The sequence below is a fragment of the Echinococcus granulosus genome (genome assembly GCF_000524195.1).
Source record: "Echinococcus granulosus chromosome Unknown EG_S00007, whole genome shotgun sequence".
In the NCBI taxonomy this organism is placed as follows: Eukaryota; Metazoa; Platyhelminthes; class Cestoda; order Cyclophyllidea; family Taeniidae; genus Echinococcus; species Echinococcus granulosus.
Genome location: NW_020170387.1, coordinates 309661 through 328708, shown reverse-complemented (window position 1 = coordinate 328708; position 19048 = coordinate 309661). Strand labels below are relative to the sequence as shown.

General features: G+C 41.9%; 2 protein-coding genes across 2 annotated transcripts; one reads left to right on the top strand and one right to left on the bottom strand. All coding sequences in view use genetic code 11, as the record gives it.

The window, feature by feature from the left end:
- Positions 1-1117: 1117 nt before the first annotated feature.
- Positions 1118-2607, bottom strand: EGR_01755 (hypothetical protein; the record flags this gene model as incomplete). The annotated part of the gene is made up of 3 exons (XM_024491004.1): positions 1118-1346; positions 2269-2359; positions 2403-2607. 3 exons carry the CDS (start codon positions 2605-2607, stop codon positions 1118-1120), a joined length of 525 nt encoding a protein of 174 aa, XP_024354460.1.
- Positions 2608-4207: 1600 nt separating this feature from the next.
- Positions 4208-18996, top strand: EGR_01754 (Deoxynucleotidyltransferase; the record flags this gene model as incomplete). The annotated part of the gene is made up of 12 exons (XM_024491003.1): positions 4208-4249; positions 5002-5097; positions 5411-5728; positions 5817-5908; positions 6076-6184; positions 9551-9652; positions 10886-11344; positions 12064-12095; positions 14207-14356; positions 15730-15979; positions 18548-18823; positions 18928-18996. The coding sequence occupies 12 exons, from the start codon at positions 4208-4210 to the stop codon at positions 18994-18996; spliced, it is 1995 nt and encodes a 664-aa protein (XP_024354459.1).
- Positions 18997-19048: the final 52 nt, after the last annotated feature.

Below are 19048 nucleotides of genomic sequence, written 5' to 3'. Positions count from 1 at the left end.
GTGTACTAATGTTTTCGGGTGAACCTTAGCTTTTAAAGTAAGAATGGACCTCAATAGAATACATGGGCGGGAAGGATGGCTGAACGAAGTGGCCAAGTTATTGAAAAAATGACCTTTCGTGAGGATGCTTAAATCCAACAATGGTAACGAAATGTTGTCAGAATGCTCTGTGGGACACCAATTAGTTGCGTCCGTTAGCATTTCAGGTTTTAGATGGCCTACCTGTATTTATGCAATTTTGAGTACGTAGGGATAAGAATGAATCCCTCCACAACTGCCCCAAGTAGTCAACAATGAAGATGTCATGAAAGTCAGTTAGTTGCAGAGCAAAGAAATGGCAAGTATTGCAGTAATTGCGCCAAAACGTTTAAGCACCAAAACCAAGTTTTAACACAGTGTACTGCACAATCTAACTCAAAATACGCCCTACCACTTGACCGTTCAGCACTGTTTGAGAGAAAAAGAAGCCACTCGAAAGCGAAGTGCTTCCAACACACGAATTTCAATTTATTTTCTTCAAAATATGAAATCGTTTACCATTCATGCAAACAACTTTTAAGCTCTCTCTCTCTCTCTCAATTACTGCGGAACAGCAACATGTGGCGGCCGGAGAGGTGTTTCGATTCGTAGATAGTGAGATGGACAAGAAAGTTAAGATTCATTCGACAAACCATTTGCAGTGAATTAATTCCTCTCAAATAGGCTTGGATACAACTTTCTATAGTGGATAAACATAATAACAAGCCTTAATGGCGCCCCAAAGACGCTAGGCCCTTTCCGGACTAAAAAAGATAACTGGTTGCCTAGTCCCAAATGGGCATTTTGTTGCTCAAACCAAGACTGATACATGAGATACTTTCAACAAATTGCAGAACTTAGATGCTTGCAGTTGTATTCGTTGCACCAATCCTCTGTTTCAAGACGACACAGTTAAGGAGATAAAATGCTCAGATGTAATAGGTCTCACGGTAATAGTTTCTTCTACCCCAGCGACACACAGAATTTGCCTTAATTTCCCGAACGTATTCCATATTCTAGAAGAGTTTATAGCAAATAAGTAAGCAAGACATGAAAAAAGATGCCGAAATGATCGAGTAGAGTGCAGGGAGAGAGCGTGTCAGGCACACTCCCCGCAGCCATTGGCTGATGTCGCCTCGGAGGGGTAGAAGTGAGCATTCCTGCGAACTTGCGTCGATGTTGAATCGGAGGTGGAGGTAGAGGCCAGAGGGGCAGAGAGGGCGAGCCCTCTTGCACCATCTATGCGAGTCCACCCGTCACCAGCACCATTATTCACCGAGTACATCTGCCGTATTATTGAACGTGCTCCAAACTTTGGGACGTCGTTCCTGAATAAATTATTAATTCTGCTCATGCATAGTGAGCCAAAATATTTCCCATTAAATCGAATCCCTTCATAATTGAGACCTTAATAAGTCGCTGATACCCACCGCTACTGTCTGGACATGTAAGCGTTCACTATTAAAATATGTTTTTATCCAACATATAAAGCCTTGGAATGGTCATCCAAAGTAATTGCTACTAAAGCTCGCTAGCGTTTTATTTCAGTCGATGCGCAATACTCGAATTGTTCGTTTAACTCTCGGTTTGGGTGACGGGCCAATTAGGGCTACGTCATTAAGCCTTCACCGGGTCGTTTGGCCTCTGGGTCATGCCGGAAGCCTCTCAGCCATTCTGTGCATCAACAATACATACTCTGCTCGGGTACTATGCCTTTGTCTAGCACACTTTTCAGCCAGAATGAAAGGTAAGATGAAAAGATGTTGGCTGCAAGAATTGCATGATTCATAACTAATGGCAACATTATTCCCCAGAGAAATACTGATTCAATGAATTGCTCCTTTCACTCCCAAATACATCTATTTTAAGTTGACAGAACTATCTAACCTAATGACTTACATAAGTTATTTATAGACGTTTTTTATTTAACTAAATGAATGTTTAATAATCATCTTAAGTGCTTCTTGTTAGCCGAGGTAACGAGGTTGATTTATTTGGCAAGGAGTCAGGATCCACGCGCCGTGATGTGATGTCACTACTTAGGAGGAACAAACAACGCCTGAAATCAACAGTCAGAATCCCTCCAAAAATAAACAAAAATGGCGTTATTTACAGATAGAAAGTCTATAATGTTGTAGTTTAATGGATGACTGTAGGGAAATAGGTCACTAGTCTCTTAACTTTTTTCATGCGATACCTAAATTGTTAAAGTGCTAAGGCTTATAACGACACAGTAGACTAATCACTTACCACATTGACCTGATTCCTTTCAGCAGGAAGTATGCAAAAATTGTTAAAGCCAAGATAGTGGTGTACATCCACACGTTTTGAGTTCCTTCAACTGAAGGTAACATATTTGAATAGCCCTAATGTGCGGTAGTTACTGGGTAAATATATAACTTTAAGGGGTTCTTTATGGATGTCCTCCATGCTGTTGAGACGAAACGCGGAGTAAAGCGTATCACCTGCTGTCGCAGACTTAGGCGCTGGAAATATGTCCGTCTCCATCGAACAGGCGAGAGTAGGAAGTAGGCTGGTGATTGGTGGTCCAAAAAGCCAATAGGAGCACAGTATTCGCTGCGCTAGCATCCCCCTTCTTCCCCTTTTCGGCGGGAGTTTCTCACCCAGGTGCAAACGTGGAACAACACCATGCCCGTTATTTGGCTTTTCGTTTTCGGTTATTTGTTTCATATTGGAAGGGAAGACGTCCTGAAAACACCACCTGTGGTTCACCTCTCTTGCCCACCTAACTAGTTCCTAGGGCGACGTACATTAAGGTATTTTTGACTAATTATCACCAACAAAGACCTGTTTTGGAGTTTGTGTTGATGGGTTTTAACACCTTGCAATGGGGACTAACCTCGCTTATATTTCTTTAGCATTGTAAATCTGAAGTTTTTTAGGCCAAAAATATTTTCTACCATGTAAAAAAATTTAAATAAAACTTTTACCTTACCAGAAGTATAGATTTATGACAAATTCGAATAACAGGCATGAAGAAGCTATATTTACAGACCCTGAGGCCATTTGCTCTGCTTTTAGTCGAGTATCGACTCTAGAGAGGAGAGTGTGCATTTATACGTGTCGTAACTGATAAAGATTAGTTGTGCCACATTTTCGATGTAATATAGAATGCGGATTTGATGAAGGGGGTCGGTTTAAGCCTGACTTCAACCATGCGTTCGACATCGATCACTTGGGTGGATCCACAGGGGTTTGTTTGCCTTCGTAGATGGATGTGTGCTGAGGAAAGCTTGAGTAATTCTTCCAACCCTCCGTTAACATGTTCATTGATACTGAGAAAGGAAAAATGTGCTGTGAGTAAGTAAAGATTTGACAATAGACACGCGTAGTAAACGATTAAGAAAAGTTTGCACCCAATTTTGGGATGTTTGTGATTGCATTACCTGGAATACAAAAACTTCATGAATGCAGAAACATATAGGAAGGTAAAACTTGATAATTTATAAAATATTCCTTACATGTTGCCACTACTTAATGTATATTGCAATGTCTCACGATGGTTGTTTAACTTTCTGTTTCGGCCATTGTACTACGCCGGGTAGGCTGGCTTTCGGGCCAGGCCAGTATGTCGAATATATATGCATATATTCTGCCCGAGGATTATGCCTTCTTTCGTCTCCAGGGTAGTCTCGGGGTGCTACAGGTCTTACTGAAGTGCGGTCAGGTGCTATCGAAATATTTATCTTTTGCCTTGCATAATTGTTACAGCTTAGGAAAAAAGTTGGGCCTTCTTATCACAAGCGCGTATTTGCAAATGCCCTCAGGAGTTGAAACTGGCCCCACTTTTGCAGACTCTTCTTAATTCAAGATGTGATGAACTATTCTTAGGAAACAAGAACCAAATCACAAATGTTGCATTCATCTAACAACCACGAAAACGAATGTCAAATCGACCAAATATAGCATTTTTATCATTGACGGCTTTGTACATTGGAATATCGACTAAGCGCGAACAGCCACGACAAGGATTTCCAGCCCAGAAAATAGCGAAAACTATAAGCATGGAAATTCGAAAATTTGTAATGACATGACTAAGAACACAAGTGTTTTCATTTGGTACTTCTTTGTCGATGCATTTAACTACGTACTCATTTCGGAACCCCTAAGCTATACTACCACTCATATGCATGTATAGGAGAATGGAAATAAGCTATGGTACGTGCAAATGTGGTGCAATGTGGTGTCCCAAGACTTCAATGAAGTCGTTGTAAACCAAGGTAATGCTGGATAATATATTAACAATGTGCAGGATGTAATATGATAGTGTTTCATCCATCGGCATTGGTGAGGCGTTACTTTTGTACTTTGAATGAGCCCCTTGTACCTCGCTGGGTGGGTTGGCCTCTTGGGCCATGCCAATTGCTTAGACACCTTCTTGCTGAATATGTATTCTGCCCAGGTATTTTGTCTTCTTTCGTCTTCAGGGAGTCCCGCGACGCTAAAAGGAATTATAGGAGGCTTCAAGTACCACACAGGGGCCGTGCCGCACGGTGGAAGTGCAATCTGAAGTACTGGCTGAAGTACTCACAGCACAGTCTTAGGAGGCTTTCTTTTTACTGCGTACTAATCTAATCATAAAAAAACGTAAGCGTTGTTTAAGATCCTGATAATGCGCATATTTTGAGAGGAAATGACTTAAGGCCTCTTGCTGAATACGCTAAGGCAAACCAACACAGTAATCTGAGTTGAAACCGCAGTTAGCTAAAATAAGCAAGATTACGGCAAAATGTCATGCTAAACTTCTAATATAACCTCCGGAACTTAATCGGAGCAATGAATGAGAACAAAACGATCGGCGAAAGCATCTTAAATAGTCTCTAAGTCCCAAGTGCAGCAGGAATTTGTGCTAAAACCGGATATCGTAATACGTATAATAATATTTTATGGATATTAGTGCTAGCCTTTTTGTTGATTATTAATATAATTTAGGCGTCAAGGCGTAATTGTTTAAGTTTATAGGATAACCGCAACTTACTCAAAAGGCTTTTTCTGGGTCTTGCATCTCATAGGGGCGGTTTTGACGTTATTCCCTTCCGTTTCGAGGCAAGATTTTGCGTATAGTAGTATTGTTTCGGTCGTTATTAGCCATTCTATCGCTGTAGCTGTATTTGCCTTGTTGATCCTTATATGCTTATTTTAATTTGGGGCTTAGTAACTATTCAAGGTTGTGATCATTTGCACTTGTTATGAGTAAAGCATTGTGCATTAGGGCGAACGACTTATTTCGGCTCTTTTATTTAGTGCTACCCTGTTTTAGCGATGTAACATACGTCTATGCTACTTTCTTAGGTCCTCTTACTATAGTTGCTTTCAGAGCGCTTATCCCACCTTTCCCTTATTTTATTTGTTAACTCTTATCCTACCTTAGATAGTTGATGCTTTGAGGATCTTTTTGAGCATGCCTGTGGATTTTAACAAAGGTAAACAATTTAATCCAATATCAGCATCAAGTGATTGCATTCCTCCGCCCCCACTGAATGCGAAACATGACCTCCAATACCTTGATATTTCAAAAGCTGAGGATTTGCTATCTTCTGCCGCTCCCAGTGTATCTCCAATCGCGTCTCTTTTGAATCCCAACGAACCGGGAAATGCAACCGACTTTGTCTCCAACTGTGACGGATCCAAGCATGGTTTTCCTCCCCAATTGCACCCGGAGTTCCCTCATTCGCGTGTTCAAGATCTTGTAAGGATATTTCTTATCCTTTTGTTCGATGTTGGCTAGTTTATTTCAGCAACTCTTGGCAAATAATCGCCCAATTCTTACCCTCTAGCCTCCTTCCAACCTGAATTTGCGCTATCGGAATATGCTTAACTTTCCAAAGTATCTATCCAGGAGAGGCTTAGCTTTTGAAAAGAGGATCAAGTATGTATATAAGTTTCTTCCTGCCGTTTATACAAGAAGAATACTCTATTCAATTGCTTAATTTGTGCCAGGTTAATTACTTCTTTGCCGCTTAAAGAAACACTGGCCTTGTGAGACTGTTTACATGGTCTGTGTGTCTCTATGTGTTACAATATTTGCTTATCTAGACGCTCTGGTATCAGCACTGATCCCGTGTACGCTCTGACGCTATTACGAAGACTTATCCAACCATTCATAAATCGTGAGATCGACGCAATTATAAAAAAATATACTAAGGTAATTGATTCTTCTATTTGGTTTCGCTTTCTAGTCTTTCTGTAATTTCCCAATGTTTATTATTCTTAACACATCTTAATCAATCTTGTGATGCAAAATCATAAAGCACCATGCGCATCTTTTCATTTCGTGCTATTGTCACGTTTTTCATGGACTCCAGGTGGGAATGCACTGGCAATAAAGTGAGAGGTGATTTCACATTTATTATTGGAACTTGCTACTAAGCTGTATGCTGGCATATCATTGTCTACTAAGCTCACCCTTGTGAATCGTGAAATGAAGACAGCAGTGTGGCACTTGAGATGTATCGGTTGTACGGTGTTCTTATTTTCCCTCTCTCGGTTTTGCTACCTAATTATATCCATGGCATTTCCGTTTAGCTGGAGTTTGCTCACAGTCATTCCCCTTCTAGTCCAGCTCATAGTCAGCACCACTCAACAATCTCTGTGTCCGGGCCGAAATTTGTGACAATTGGAACTTAGACATTTCGCCATCACAGAAGGGTCCGCTTCATAGCTCTTGGTTTTGATCAGTCTTACTTTCATGATACGTGTGGTGCGCTCTTTTTGATCTGCTAGTCATTTCTGAACATTCCAGTCGAGTTGGCTTCCTATGCTTGTAGCAGGTCTTAAAAACCACCAGTATTTAAAACAAGTTGGTTCACTTTTGTGGAATTTAAATCACTCACCCTGTTCAGGTCTGTTAGCGTTGAAAATATTGTATGCAGTACCTGGGCACTTTCTCATCTGATTCAACTGGTTGTATCAGATTAATTTATTGTCGAGTAAGTGTTGCGAGTTCCACGTAAAGTTAATTTCGTCTTTCATGTTTGTGCACTCAATTCGCTTAATTCGTTTTCCTCCCTTTTACTTTGGCTGCTTTTTCCGGTATCCACATGCACCGCTTACTCAATCCCTTTTGCCCGCCATCCATTCTGCCTAATCGTGCCCCATTAAAAGGAACGTGTGCACATATAAGCTGCATTGACCCCTCTTTTTATAACTCTCAATGTACGGAAACGCGTTTATATCTGTCTGTGTATGACTATGCACCTTTCAAAAGCTTGTGCTTGATGTCTTGTGTCTAACCGAGCCGCGGTCTTCAATTTCAGATCATGCCTGCACACCCACGCAACAGTGCACGCGTGTGCCTGGTTTAACAATAATACCTGCACTGCTGTTGTCGCCTGTATTTGTAGCTCGGCTTGAATTGTTTGTCGGTCCATATTCTGTGCTCACTCGAGTCTATCACGTGCAAAAAATTGGCAATGCAGTCGTCAAGATCTCGTCTGAATTTTGCGTACAATCTAATCAATACTTTTTTCCTCTCCGCCAGTTTAGATCGTCCTTCAACCCTCGTTTTTTCGGTCGATATAATGCAGCAGAAGTTAATTTAGCCATCTGACTAGATGCAAAGTTGCTTTTTAAGGACTGTGGCATCGTAAAGTGCTCTTTTAAAAGAAAAGTGGCCTTGTTGAGTGTATTTAACTGCACAACAGTAACTCACAGTCGATTGCATTCACGTGGGCACATACGCTTTGTTTGATCCGACATGATCAAAGTAGTAACAGTGGCCTTTGCATCGTTTCTGCTCAAGAATTCGATTTATCGAATAGTTTCCTCCACTACGACCCGTTATTTCCAAACTTTATCCTTATTTGCGCACTTGTGGAGTAAAAACCTATTCCTAAGGCTTTAACTATGGTACCAACTTCGTTTGTCAAACTTAACTTTGCTCTATTCAAATTATCTTCGGTCTTTAACTGTGAGAGACATTGCATATTTTTTGTGTTTTTCGAAACGCGTTTATCAATTGCTTTAATTCAGTCTCACGGATTAGTGGAGTACTTTCCTTCACCAGAGTTCAAACACTGAGTGATAAATTCATTCAAACTGCATGCATGTAACGGAGAGGGAGGTATTTTTATCTTTTTCTTAGCTTCTAGCAGGAATTTGTGTGCTACTACCTGTGTTTCTACAAATAAGCAGCCATTTTGAAATACTTAACTCGAATAATATGGATTGCTTTCTGTCATTGAGCTTTTCAGAGCCTTTTAAGCAACCAAGCTCTCAACAACAATGACATTTGATGGATTTTATGCAAAAATTCAATGTGCAATCGCATTCAATTGCAATTTAACATTACCTATTCGGCACTTTTGCACCTAGTGGTTCCTTTTGGTATTTTTTAATATCTGTTTGAGATGTGTTTCTGCAAGCATAGGTTATTTGGTTTTTGTGTCAGAGCCATCCCCTCAAGTCGACCTATTTTAGCGTCAACTTCTCTCCTGATTGACTTCTAGGCAAGCTTTAACAATTGGGAAAAGGTACACAAAAGTGTCACAATGCCAGACCCGAGATCACTAGGACTTTCCGTGAATGTATTTTGCTGCAATTTGCCAAGTTGTTTCTAATATTTTGCGATCACGATGCCACAAGCAGGAATTCTTAAAGTGCGCCCTGTAGAACACTACTTTTCATAGTTGTCGTGGCTGCGACTTGACACAGATCTTCGGATCTCTCTCCCCGAGCTTGCATCCTTCTGCTAGATATTTTGCGATACTCTGCTGTACAGATTAATGCCAATTTTGTTCCTTTTCAAAAACATTTACCCTACCTCTACAGATTTAAGTACCTTTTCTAGAAGTCCAGTTTCTTTTTACCAGATGCGTTGGTGTAACTCAAGCTAGAAGTCCCGAACTATGCATTGAAGCTTTTCTACCAATCAGGCGTCTGTTTATTTGCGTGGGTGAATTTTTTAACATAATCTTGTGACCCGTTGAAATATGATTAATGCGATGATTGACAGCCTTCTGTTGATATAAACACCATGCCTGCCAAAGTCATTTTCTTATCGGCGGTGCATTCAAGCTGAAAGTTTTCGTGACGCGTCCTAGACCACAGGTTAGGGATTGTGTTTTGTGACCGTAGAAGAACAAACAGCAAGTTAAGTTTCTCTTCACTAATCACATTCAGCAAAGTTAAGAGGAGGCTGACCTCAGCTGTAACTTGCTAGCTGAAAATTAGCTCTTTCAAATGGTCTCCTAGACTTTATGATAGTTGAAGTATCAGGGATATTTAACTGCCTTACGCCTAAAGTTTTCACTTCACTGCTGTTAAACTCTCCATCTTTGGGTAATTTCCACGTTCAAGCCTTCACTCCTAATACCTGTGGATATATTTTGGCATCTTGGCGCAAGATATACCATATTTTGTCGCAATTTAGTACCTCACGTGTGCTTCAAATTAAGGGCTTCGTGGGGGGGGGGGGGCTCCATCGATCCGTGGAAAATTGTTCCATGTCTGCATTGGTTGTCTCACATTGTTTATCCACCCATGTGTTTACCGTGCCTGGTGTTTTGTTTAGGACTTCCTCTCCATCGCGATCGAAAACATCCGCTACAATTTGGGAAGAGGTGCCGTATCCGAAAATGAGTTGCAGCATCTGCAGTACAGCATCATGATGGATGTGAGTGTGGCCTGTGCTACTTTTGCCTGTCATAATTTGATTCATTTTTTTGCAACACCACTCTTCAGCCATCCCACCCTCTTTCCACTTCCCATTCAGCGTAATATGGTTGTTAAGGCGAAAGGTGGATGACCGGGTGGGGATGAGGCATCTGACTCTGCACTCTTTTTTCTACTATCATCAATCCAAAAGGCGAAAAAAGTGGCTTTTTTGTTTGAGCTGGTGATTTGGCGCTAGTTGGTGCAGCGCGCACCTCCACATGCTCCTGGATTTCAACGCCTTGGCCAGGGTTGGAAACCAGTCTACCAGGCAGTCACATAACTTATGCTCCCAATTGGTGCGGAAACTTTTACATTGTCGCCTTCTGGTAATCCTATGGGACGGAAATATTCGAGATGAATAGTTCATCCTTCCTTCGTATACGCTTTGTGTAACTAAATGCTCTTTTATGCTCACTTCACTGCAGGCACGTTAATGTCCTTTGGGATGGTAAATAATATTTCCAAATGTGTATGTTCACTGTCTTGAAGACCATCGCAACCAGAAGCTTGTTTCTTATGCTGTCATTCTTGTGGAGTGTTCGGTAGGAGCTCGGGAAAAATGATTACAGTGCAGTCTCATGCAACCTAGTCACCATCCCACATGCAGATCTGCCTTCCACAGTTTCTGGTGCATTCTTGCTATCAAATGTATTGCCAGTTTTCGTACCTGAGGTTTTCGTTTTCGTGTACGCGATAAATGATGGATAATGGCTTTGGGGTAGGTGGCCTTATTATCGACGTAATGAGCAAGTGAAGGCGATACTGTCGATGCGTACGAGCCCAGCGACTGAAGAATAGGCTGAATGCGAGACCACCTGTCTGTAGATGTCAGTGAGGCGCAGATATAGTAACATATTGATCTTGGCCTTGGAACGGATGTCAGTGCACTTGGAGTACTTCTCTCCTTGATATGAACCAATCGTGAGGGACTTAGCAAGAACACGACTCTACAGTGTCCAGAGACTAGCCAACGACTGGATTTTCTACAAAACAAAACAGGAACCCTTTTCTGGGGTTGCATGCATACACAACAACTCTTTTGATGAATATGGTGCAGGAATGGTCAACACAATTGCTGCTTCATAAGAGCGGTGGGGTCGAATGTATTATTTGTGAACCCTTCGATAACTCGATTTTCTGACTACGAAACGTCATTCCTTATGCTGGTACGTTATCCTTATTTAATATTTAGGCAATAGCTCAATACCGAGTCACCAGCGTCGAGTCGCCGTGCCCTCAGGCTGACGCAACTCCGACAATCGCGGTGCCCTGCGCACCCACCGAATATCCCTCCCCCACCGCTGTCGCTGCATCCACCCCAGCGGCGGACCTTCGTCGTTCGGTTCTGCTGCGGAGCTCTACACGTCACCTGCGCAGGCATACTCTGAGCAGCTGCGGCGACAGCAGCCTCGCGCGTAGCCCCTCGCCCCTCTCTGACAATGCTGGCCTCATGCTTCTGCCCGACGCTGACGCCTCTCCCTCTCCTCTTCCTTCTCTTGGTGAGGAAGGGGACGGAGGTGCAGGCGCAGGGGGTCGCTTGACCCCTGCAAAGAGACGGCGGAGGTATGGCGAGAAGGTGAACTCCCTACAGGTCGGGTTCCTAGACAACGCTGTCTCCTTGAACGGATCTATTATTGACGGTGATCCTTCGGTAAACATCTTTGCTACGTCGCAACTTCCAGTTGGAATTATCGATACTCGCACCAAGGAGAGCCTACTCTATTGCTTACTGTTATTGGCATATTTTAGACTCCGTCCAATGTACGAACCTTCATACATAGAGCAATCGTGATTCGCTCTGTTTGCCCACACAATTCGTAACAAAACCGTGGTTTTTTGCATTCGCTTGTCTAGATAGTAACCAAGACTAAATCAAAATAGTCGCATTATTTGCGGAAGGTATCATGTGATGTCTCTTCCGCACAGTAGACCGGCTTTTTTTCCTTGATTTTCGGGAGTCGCAGTTAGCGACATTTTGGATGGACAGTGGGTGTGTAAGACTCAAAGTCTGGAAATGTCGAATTCTTCACTTCCTTGGCGTCATCTCCGTTCTTTACTCCAATTTTATCCCTATTGTAACATTTGCAACGGGTAAAGGATTTATGCCTACCACAAAAAGCTATCACTAAAACCTTTTCACTTACACCAAGCCGTCTCCCGACCGTACATATCTTCAAATTTCTTGCCTCGAATTCCTCTAGGTGGTATGCACGAGTCGCAAGTGCAAGCAAAATAACCGGTAGATAGGGTAATTAAGCGTCCAGTGTGGAAGAAGACTCTGGTAATTGGATGTCTTGATAACTAATACGGACTCTCACGCTTTTTTTTATTTCTTGCTTTACATAACATCCCTCAAACTTTTTATTTTAGGTGGTTGACGTCTTGGGACCGTTGGAGTTAGAGTGAGTCACTCGTTTTCGAATGCCTCCGGTCAATTTTTCCCAATTGATTTTTGACCTACTCTGTCGATGGAATTTAAAACCTAAATGAGCGAGTGGATTCTATCTAGTAGGACTGGTAGTTTGGCAGCACTGAACAATTTTTTGGCCCATACGAAAATATTTATTCCTCAACTTCATTGGGTGTGCCTGGGTCGTCCCGTCTACTGATAGAGTTAAAGGTGTGTACTTCCAGTGTAGCCTGAGTTGCTTGTTTGTCACTTGCTCTTGCATCCCCACCTCCTACAACACTCCAATAAAAGCATTAATGATTACTACTCAGATTAAGTTGGCTGGAATTTTTGTCCCTTTGTCTCGACTTTGTCTTATCCACCTCGATGAGTGCCGTGCATGTTTGATGCGTTTACAACCTTGAAACATACTCTTCAGAAGTCTTATGTGCCTTTCCAAAAGTTCTTCACAGCATCACTTTGGGTGCCTTTATTCCTATTATAGTCTCATGTGTTCTGAAGCTTTTCACGAACATTGATCTTATACGACCTATTACAAGCCTCCCTGCTCCGTTTTTCGCACCGTTATCACTAACCCCTGAGGCCACTGTTTTAATAATGAGTACTTATGTCCCAAGCGCTTGTGAATCCGGATTTACTTTGCTGATTTGAAGCCTCAGCTAGATAATGACCTGTACGTTCAGACACGACACCTCGAACGCTCATTTGGTTTACCCTTTATGTACATTGTCCAGTCATATCACACTGGTTAATGGTGACTACAAAGAGAAATGTAAATAATGCATTCAGTGGCGTTTAGTGTTACGTTTTGTTCTTCTGACTTTCACTACATGCGTATTCACACATACGCACGGGTGTTGCTTATTACAACTATCAACTTGTGTTGGCCTCCTGCGTCTGGTTGAAATACGTGGCCAAATTTACACTGCTATAACTTGGGTGAAAACTGGCCATTTCGTCTCCCTAATACGCCAGATTTCCTCGTCTTTATGGCCACTAGTGTAACAATTTTATCTTGCTTTGTGTTGGACCTACATCTCTATGATTATTTCTGGTACATAATTTCCCCCAAAAACAATGAGACAATCTTGTACAGGGCCATTAAATAAAGTTTTTTTTACGAAAAAATGTCACATATGTTGAGCTGATTGCGTGCACACGCACACGCGCACGCAACCCTGGATGCAATCGCTATGGCGATGTGGCGAAAACGCTGATGCCGCCTTCGTTTTGAGAATGCCTGGGAGGCAATTCACATCCTCTCCGTACTCGTGCTAAATTTATCCACTCTGTACACTTTCGCCTTTTAGTGGCTCAGCCAACCAACTTAGCCTTTTGGTTGAGGTAAAGTGCGTTCGAATTTGGGGCCCCAACAAAGTCGGTTGCATGACACTTATTACTGGCCACTCTTAGGAATTCTGTTTAACTTGACATGAGCTCGTTCCAACTGGCGTGTTCATCCCTCCTTTTGTAGACAATCATTACTCCAGCTTATCCTAATACTTGGCTTTGGTTTTTTGATCCAATTAGCAAAAGTAAATTCTGTTTGCCAAATACCTCAACCGTAAAATGAGACCTGGTGTCCTGGGTGGAGCTAGCTGCAAACCTCACAGGCCATTTCTTTGGAGACTGTCTGGAATTTTTTAAATGTCTTATTTGCCATTGTTTAAATATTATCCAAATTCCCCCAAAAATGTTTTTCTGGCTTGTATTTTTTGGTGACACAAAAGTTACCTGAGACTGATTTAATTCTATGCAGCTACTGCTTCCACTTTTAACTTTTTTTCGAACTATTGCATGAGTTATGATGATGCAAGATGTCTAATTCCAACCTTAATTATTTTAAGTCGCGTAAAAGTTTTGTACGGCTGAAATTGTTTTTAGGGGACGTTGTTTTGCATTTGCATTGTTGCTTTGATGAGTTTTGTTAGTTAATTAAAAGTGGTGCTTAATTGGAACGACTTTGGGTCATTCTATTACGTCAATTAAGTTGTTATTGGCAATCGTTCTTAAATTTACAAAATTCTTGGCTTTAAAGAATCATTGCTTCGAATTATTGTCGGTTCAAGACCGGTAATGGAAGTGACTCTTGATTGGTTGCAGACTTCCGGACAACGCCAGTCGAGGGCAAGGCTCATCGATGGCTTCGGAGGCGGCAAGCAACGCGACCGCCCATTCCTTTCACCTTGATGGCCATCTGCCGCCGCACCTCCTTGCCAGCGACTCTTTTGCCCTGGGATCCTGCGCCAACGCGTGAGTCCAGTAATTCATCTCTTCCAATTCTCTTCTCTCGTTTCACCACGTCTACCTATGCAATAAAATAGGAAGCTTGTCTAAATCGATGATATTCACAAGGAATGTCCTTCAGGGGTCTTATTTCAACTCTGACGTCAGAGCACGATAGACTAACAACTCTGCTACCGAATTTGATTCTATTTTGTGGACGAGAGTTATCTCTACCTCTAAAATTTTTCTGTCCTTCCACAAAATTGTGAACCGTGCGATAAGAATGTGTGTATCCTGCACTACACTATTGTCCTTTTGTTATGGTACACATGCCTCTAGAACCGCTCAACTAGAGAATTTGCTATCGTACGTTTTTTGACAAGAATAGCATTTTAGGGCTAATTATTGCTCGCATGAGTACTCCTATCTACTATACTTGATTACCTAAGAATTATTTTTGTATGTTTTAATTGTAAATAAGTCATTTGAACGCTCCGAATTCACTGTTATCTTTAGTCCATTAGCCTCATAGCGCCTTCTGGGCGATTTTCTGGCTTAGATGTTTGACTTCTCATGAAATGTGGTTATTTCTGCTACTCATTTGGTGTGGTTACGGTCTTTGTTTTATCTACACGCCCACGTTATTAGGATCATGTGGGTTGTACTTCAATAATAATTTTACAAGGGTAGACCTGCGTTGAAAGTCGTTTCTTCTGCATCCTGTAGTTTGATTTAAAACTTCCGATATGAGGCATGGACAACCTCGTTTAAGACCTAACTGCTGTTTTTTATCCGAAAGATTTAGTAAATTTCGCACTTTTCCTCCGTGAGATAGTGTCGATTCGCCAAAGCTGTGAGACATCTCTCAGGCGACTCCCATAAGGATTTGCAAGAGTATATTTGACAACTAAAAAGCGGTCTTTAAGTCCACTCAAAAGTTACTCAACTACTCCAATTCCAGAGTTGCTCCAGTGAGGTGCAATGTTGTGCATACGTATTTCGCAGTATGATAGCTGACCTAGCGTATAGCCTTTCTCCATCCAGTATCAACGTTTCAATACGCACTTGGTGTAGCGATCGCATCCTTGGCAGTTTGGTTTGCCCCACACATTTGTACTCTCCCTACGCGGAGCCGTTCGGATCTGCCTGATCTTTGAAACATCTTTGAGCAAAACGCTTCTAGCAGTTGAAATAATTACTACCTCAGTAAACATTGTGTATTTTATTTAGTCATCCAAACAAAACTAGCTCTTTTAGTCCCCTGATTGTTTACTAATGGTTTACGTTAAGAAAGCTGCCCTATTTCTGCTCTGTTGTCATTGGTTTGCGATATCCTCGCTTCAACCGATTTAATGAGTTGAATCGTGATTTTTCTGTTCATGCATTCGTGTTTATCGCAGATGGCTTGGCTTGGGGGCAGCACGTGGGCGCATTTACTCGAAACATCCGTGGATATTCCGTTACGCCTGCGACCGGGAGGACAAGTCGTGGCTGTCGAGGGCGGGCCACTTACCCAATTGCGGCGCGAAGGCCTTCCTTGTCCTTGCTAAGCAAGTCCATGAGGTTGCAGCTATGGACGACAGCCTTTCCGCCACCACCGCTCGCCAGCCCTTACCTCAGTTCACTCTGCCCCCTTGGCTCTTCCGAAAGGTTCGTCACTACCCCACTTGCGACTTGTGTCTGCACTGATTCATGCCCCATCGTCTGTCTTTGAGTGCACAGTTTACTCACATAAATTAGCCTCTAATCATGGCAGTGTAATTTGTCGATTGATGCACCTAGATTTCCAACGAAGTCCTTGTTGTTGAGTCATTGGCTGAGGATAACCTTGAGATGGTGGGACCAAAGGAATTTTTTCGGCTCGTTTTTAGTGTCGGATTGAAAGAGGTGATCCGACACCTGCAGGACATGGTAGTCGGTTGGTACACGCATTTGTTGAATACGTTATGATTAGTTCTGTAGTTCGGTTCTAGTAATTTTGAGTTGTTTTTTTGGGACTAATGACAACCTGCTTTTGTGGTCCTTTTGCAGTGGCCACCCTTCCTGACTGATTGTTCATGAATTATCTCGTTTTGCCTAGTTGGCCGTAGTAAGCATCCATGGTGATCTATTGACAAGGTCCCGTCAAGCTGAATCACCATATCTGATGCTGATAAAGGCTAATTTATGTGACCGAGATCATCAAAACGGAACTTCTCCCTGAAGCTCTGGAAGTACTCTAGTTACATCCCGATGGATAGATCAGATTTTTCTTTTAATGCCGAATTAGTACTGCATATTTGGAAAGCTAATTTTGACTTATCTATATTTGGGCAAATTATATGATTTACAGGAGAATCAAAAATCCAAAATAAATCATAGAAACTCAAAATGATATTTCTTATATATCAGCATTCGAAATTCGCATTAAAGGAAGTTTAATTTTCGAAACCTAAGCACCTTTCATCCGAATACAACATTAATTTGAACGCTGCTGATCAACCTAACAATTACCGCGGCTATTGTTAGGAGCCTTGTTTTCAATCCCCATGAGGGATTTGTAAGTAATACTTTTGGCATTCATAGTAGAAGAGTTACGCTGCATCAGCGATTCGAAACAATAGACTGCTTAAGACAGGAGTGTGATAATAAAGAGAATCGTTTGATTTCGCCCGGGAGGCAATAATCTGAGCATTCAAACTTAATGCTGAAGAAGTTATGCGCATTAACTTGATTTGGAGCATAGATGCCTTCAGCTCTTCATGACACACAGAGTGGTAACCCTAATTTCGTTTATTTATACATGCATCTGTTACAACCAGGTCTAGGTGTGACCGAATGTTAAGAAATACTTTACAGCAAATCTCTTGGGACTGTTGCAACGTTGGCCCATAACAATACAAAGACCAGTTTCGAAGATAGTAAACGCTTAGAAATGTCACTCTTGTCTCACCGATAGGAAAAACACGAAACACGACAAGAATCTACTGACAAAAAAAATTCATTGCTGCCTCCATCATACTTCGCTAACAGTGCTTGCTGCTTAGTGTATTTTACTTTCACCAGGAAACAGACTAAAGATCTCAAGTAGTGGTGGAAACTTAACAAGATTGTACTCACGCAAGCGTACTTCTTTGTGACAACTGGGATTGTCATAAGTTAAATATACTCTTGCAAAATGTGGATCCTCTTGTTGGATGAATCTATTATGGATCGGAGTAGCTGATATCCTCTGTATTCTCTGGACGCAAGTAATTTCTAATCAGGTCAGCTGGCATTTTTTTTAAGGAGCGGAATTACTAACGCACTTGATGTTGCTTTATTTTGCTTTCATCTTTTATGATGTCACTGTCATATTCCGAAAGTAGGAATGCGAATTTTGATTCATTTGTGTCATTGGCTCCTCTGGATAAGCGGAATTTGTAGATCTCAAGACCGTAAATTGAGATCTACACCTTGCAGAAACCGTTTATCGTTTTGCACAACTTTGAGTCCCAGAGCCATATAAAGTCACTGCTTAACTTCTAAATGCTCATCTACATCTGATGATTAAATGGACCTAACTATTCTGAATCTGAGTTCATTTTTATAAATAGCTGAGTCCTCGAGAAATCTTTTTTTTATATTCAAAGCTAAGTTACACAAAATAAAATAAATTCCTCTGAATATACCACTCTAAATGCTGGCTATACTATCATTAGGACCTGGGATAAGTTGAAATCTCACAAACTACTCCATGCTTAGCATCAGTGGATTGAGTAATTAGCTTCATTTAGGTAAAAATTTTTCAACTCACTGGAAGGACAGTTTTTATATGCCAGTTTGATTGCCTGATAATGGCTTTCTATAGCTTGATTCATGGTACACTTCTAATGCTTCAAATTGGTTTACAGGATCGTTAATTGATTGGACGTATATCGATGGGCGGTTACCATGGTATACTGTTCCATTTCCTTTTGGCATTTCTTTTTTATCATAATTGTCCTCCCTGTATGCGTGCACATTCGTGACTCAAATCTCCGATCCTCCAGTTCGCTGTGCATTCAGATGTTTAGGGATCCTATCTGCAGCAATAATTGTTCTCGGATAGATTTTTTCATCCACGTACCACCCCGTCGATACTATCATCTCTGCATTTAGACTTCCCCATTCACTTGAAAAATTTCTATCTGAGCTGCATTTCGAATTATCTTTGCTACTCCACTCACTCCGTTTTACATGGAAAAACTCCTGTTCTAGGTTTACGACTCAACCATGACCCGAGCAAACACGTCCCGAATGGCAGCCACCAATGCACCTGGTCCGACTTCACACCGACAATTTACAAACAACACCTCCTCCACGCACCACCAGCCTACGGTTCAACGATCCAACTTCGTCGACCAATTCGCATTCACCGAGGAAGAAGAGGAGGTCAGCTGCCACTCCAACTTCTTCAATGGCGGCGTTCATACACCACTCTGGCCCAACGGTGGAAGGAGTCCGCCTCCGCTGAGGAATGGACGATCTTACGCTGTGAGTTACTATCGCTTCATCTGGTCTAGCAGTGATAACAGCTGCTTTTGATGTTGGCTAGAATTCCGTAGTGCGCCCAATCCCGCTTCTCGCTCTTCCTCTAGACTCCACCGGACGCAGTTTACAAGTCTGACCGTCAAAGTGGGACCGGCCTTAAGATCGGACACCTATGAGACGCCTTATTTTTATAGTCACACATTGCCCATGTATTTGCCTATAGATGGT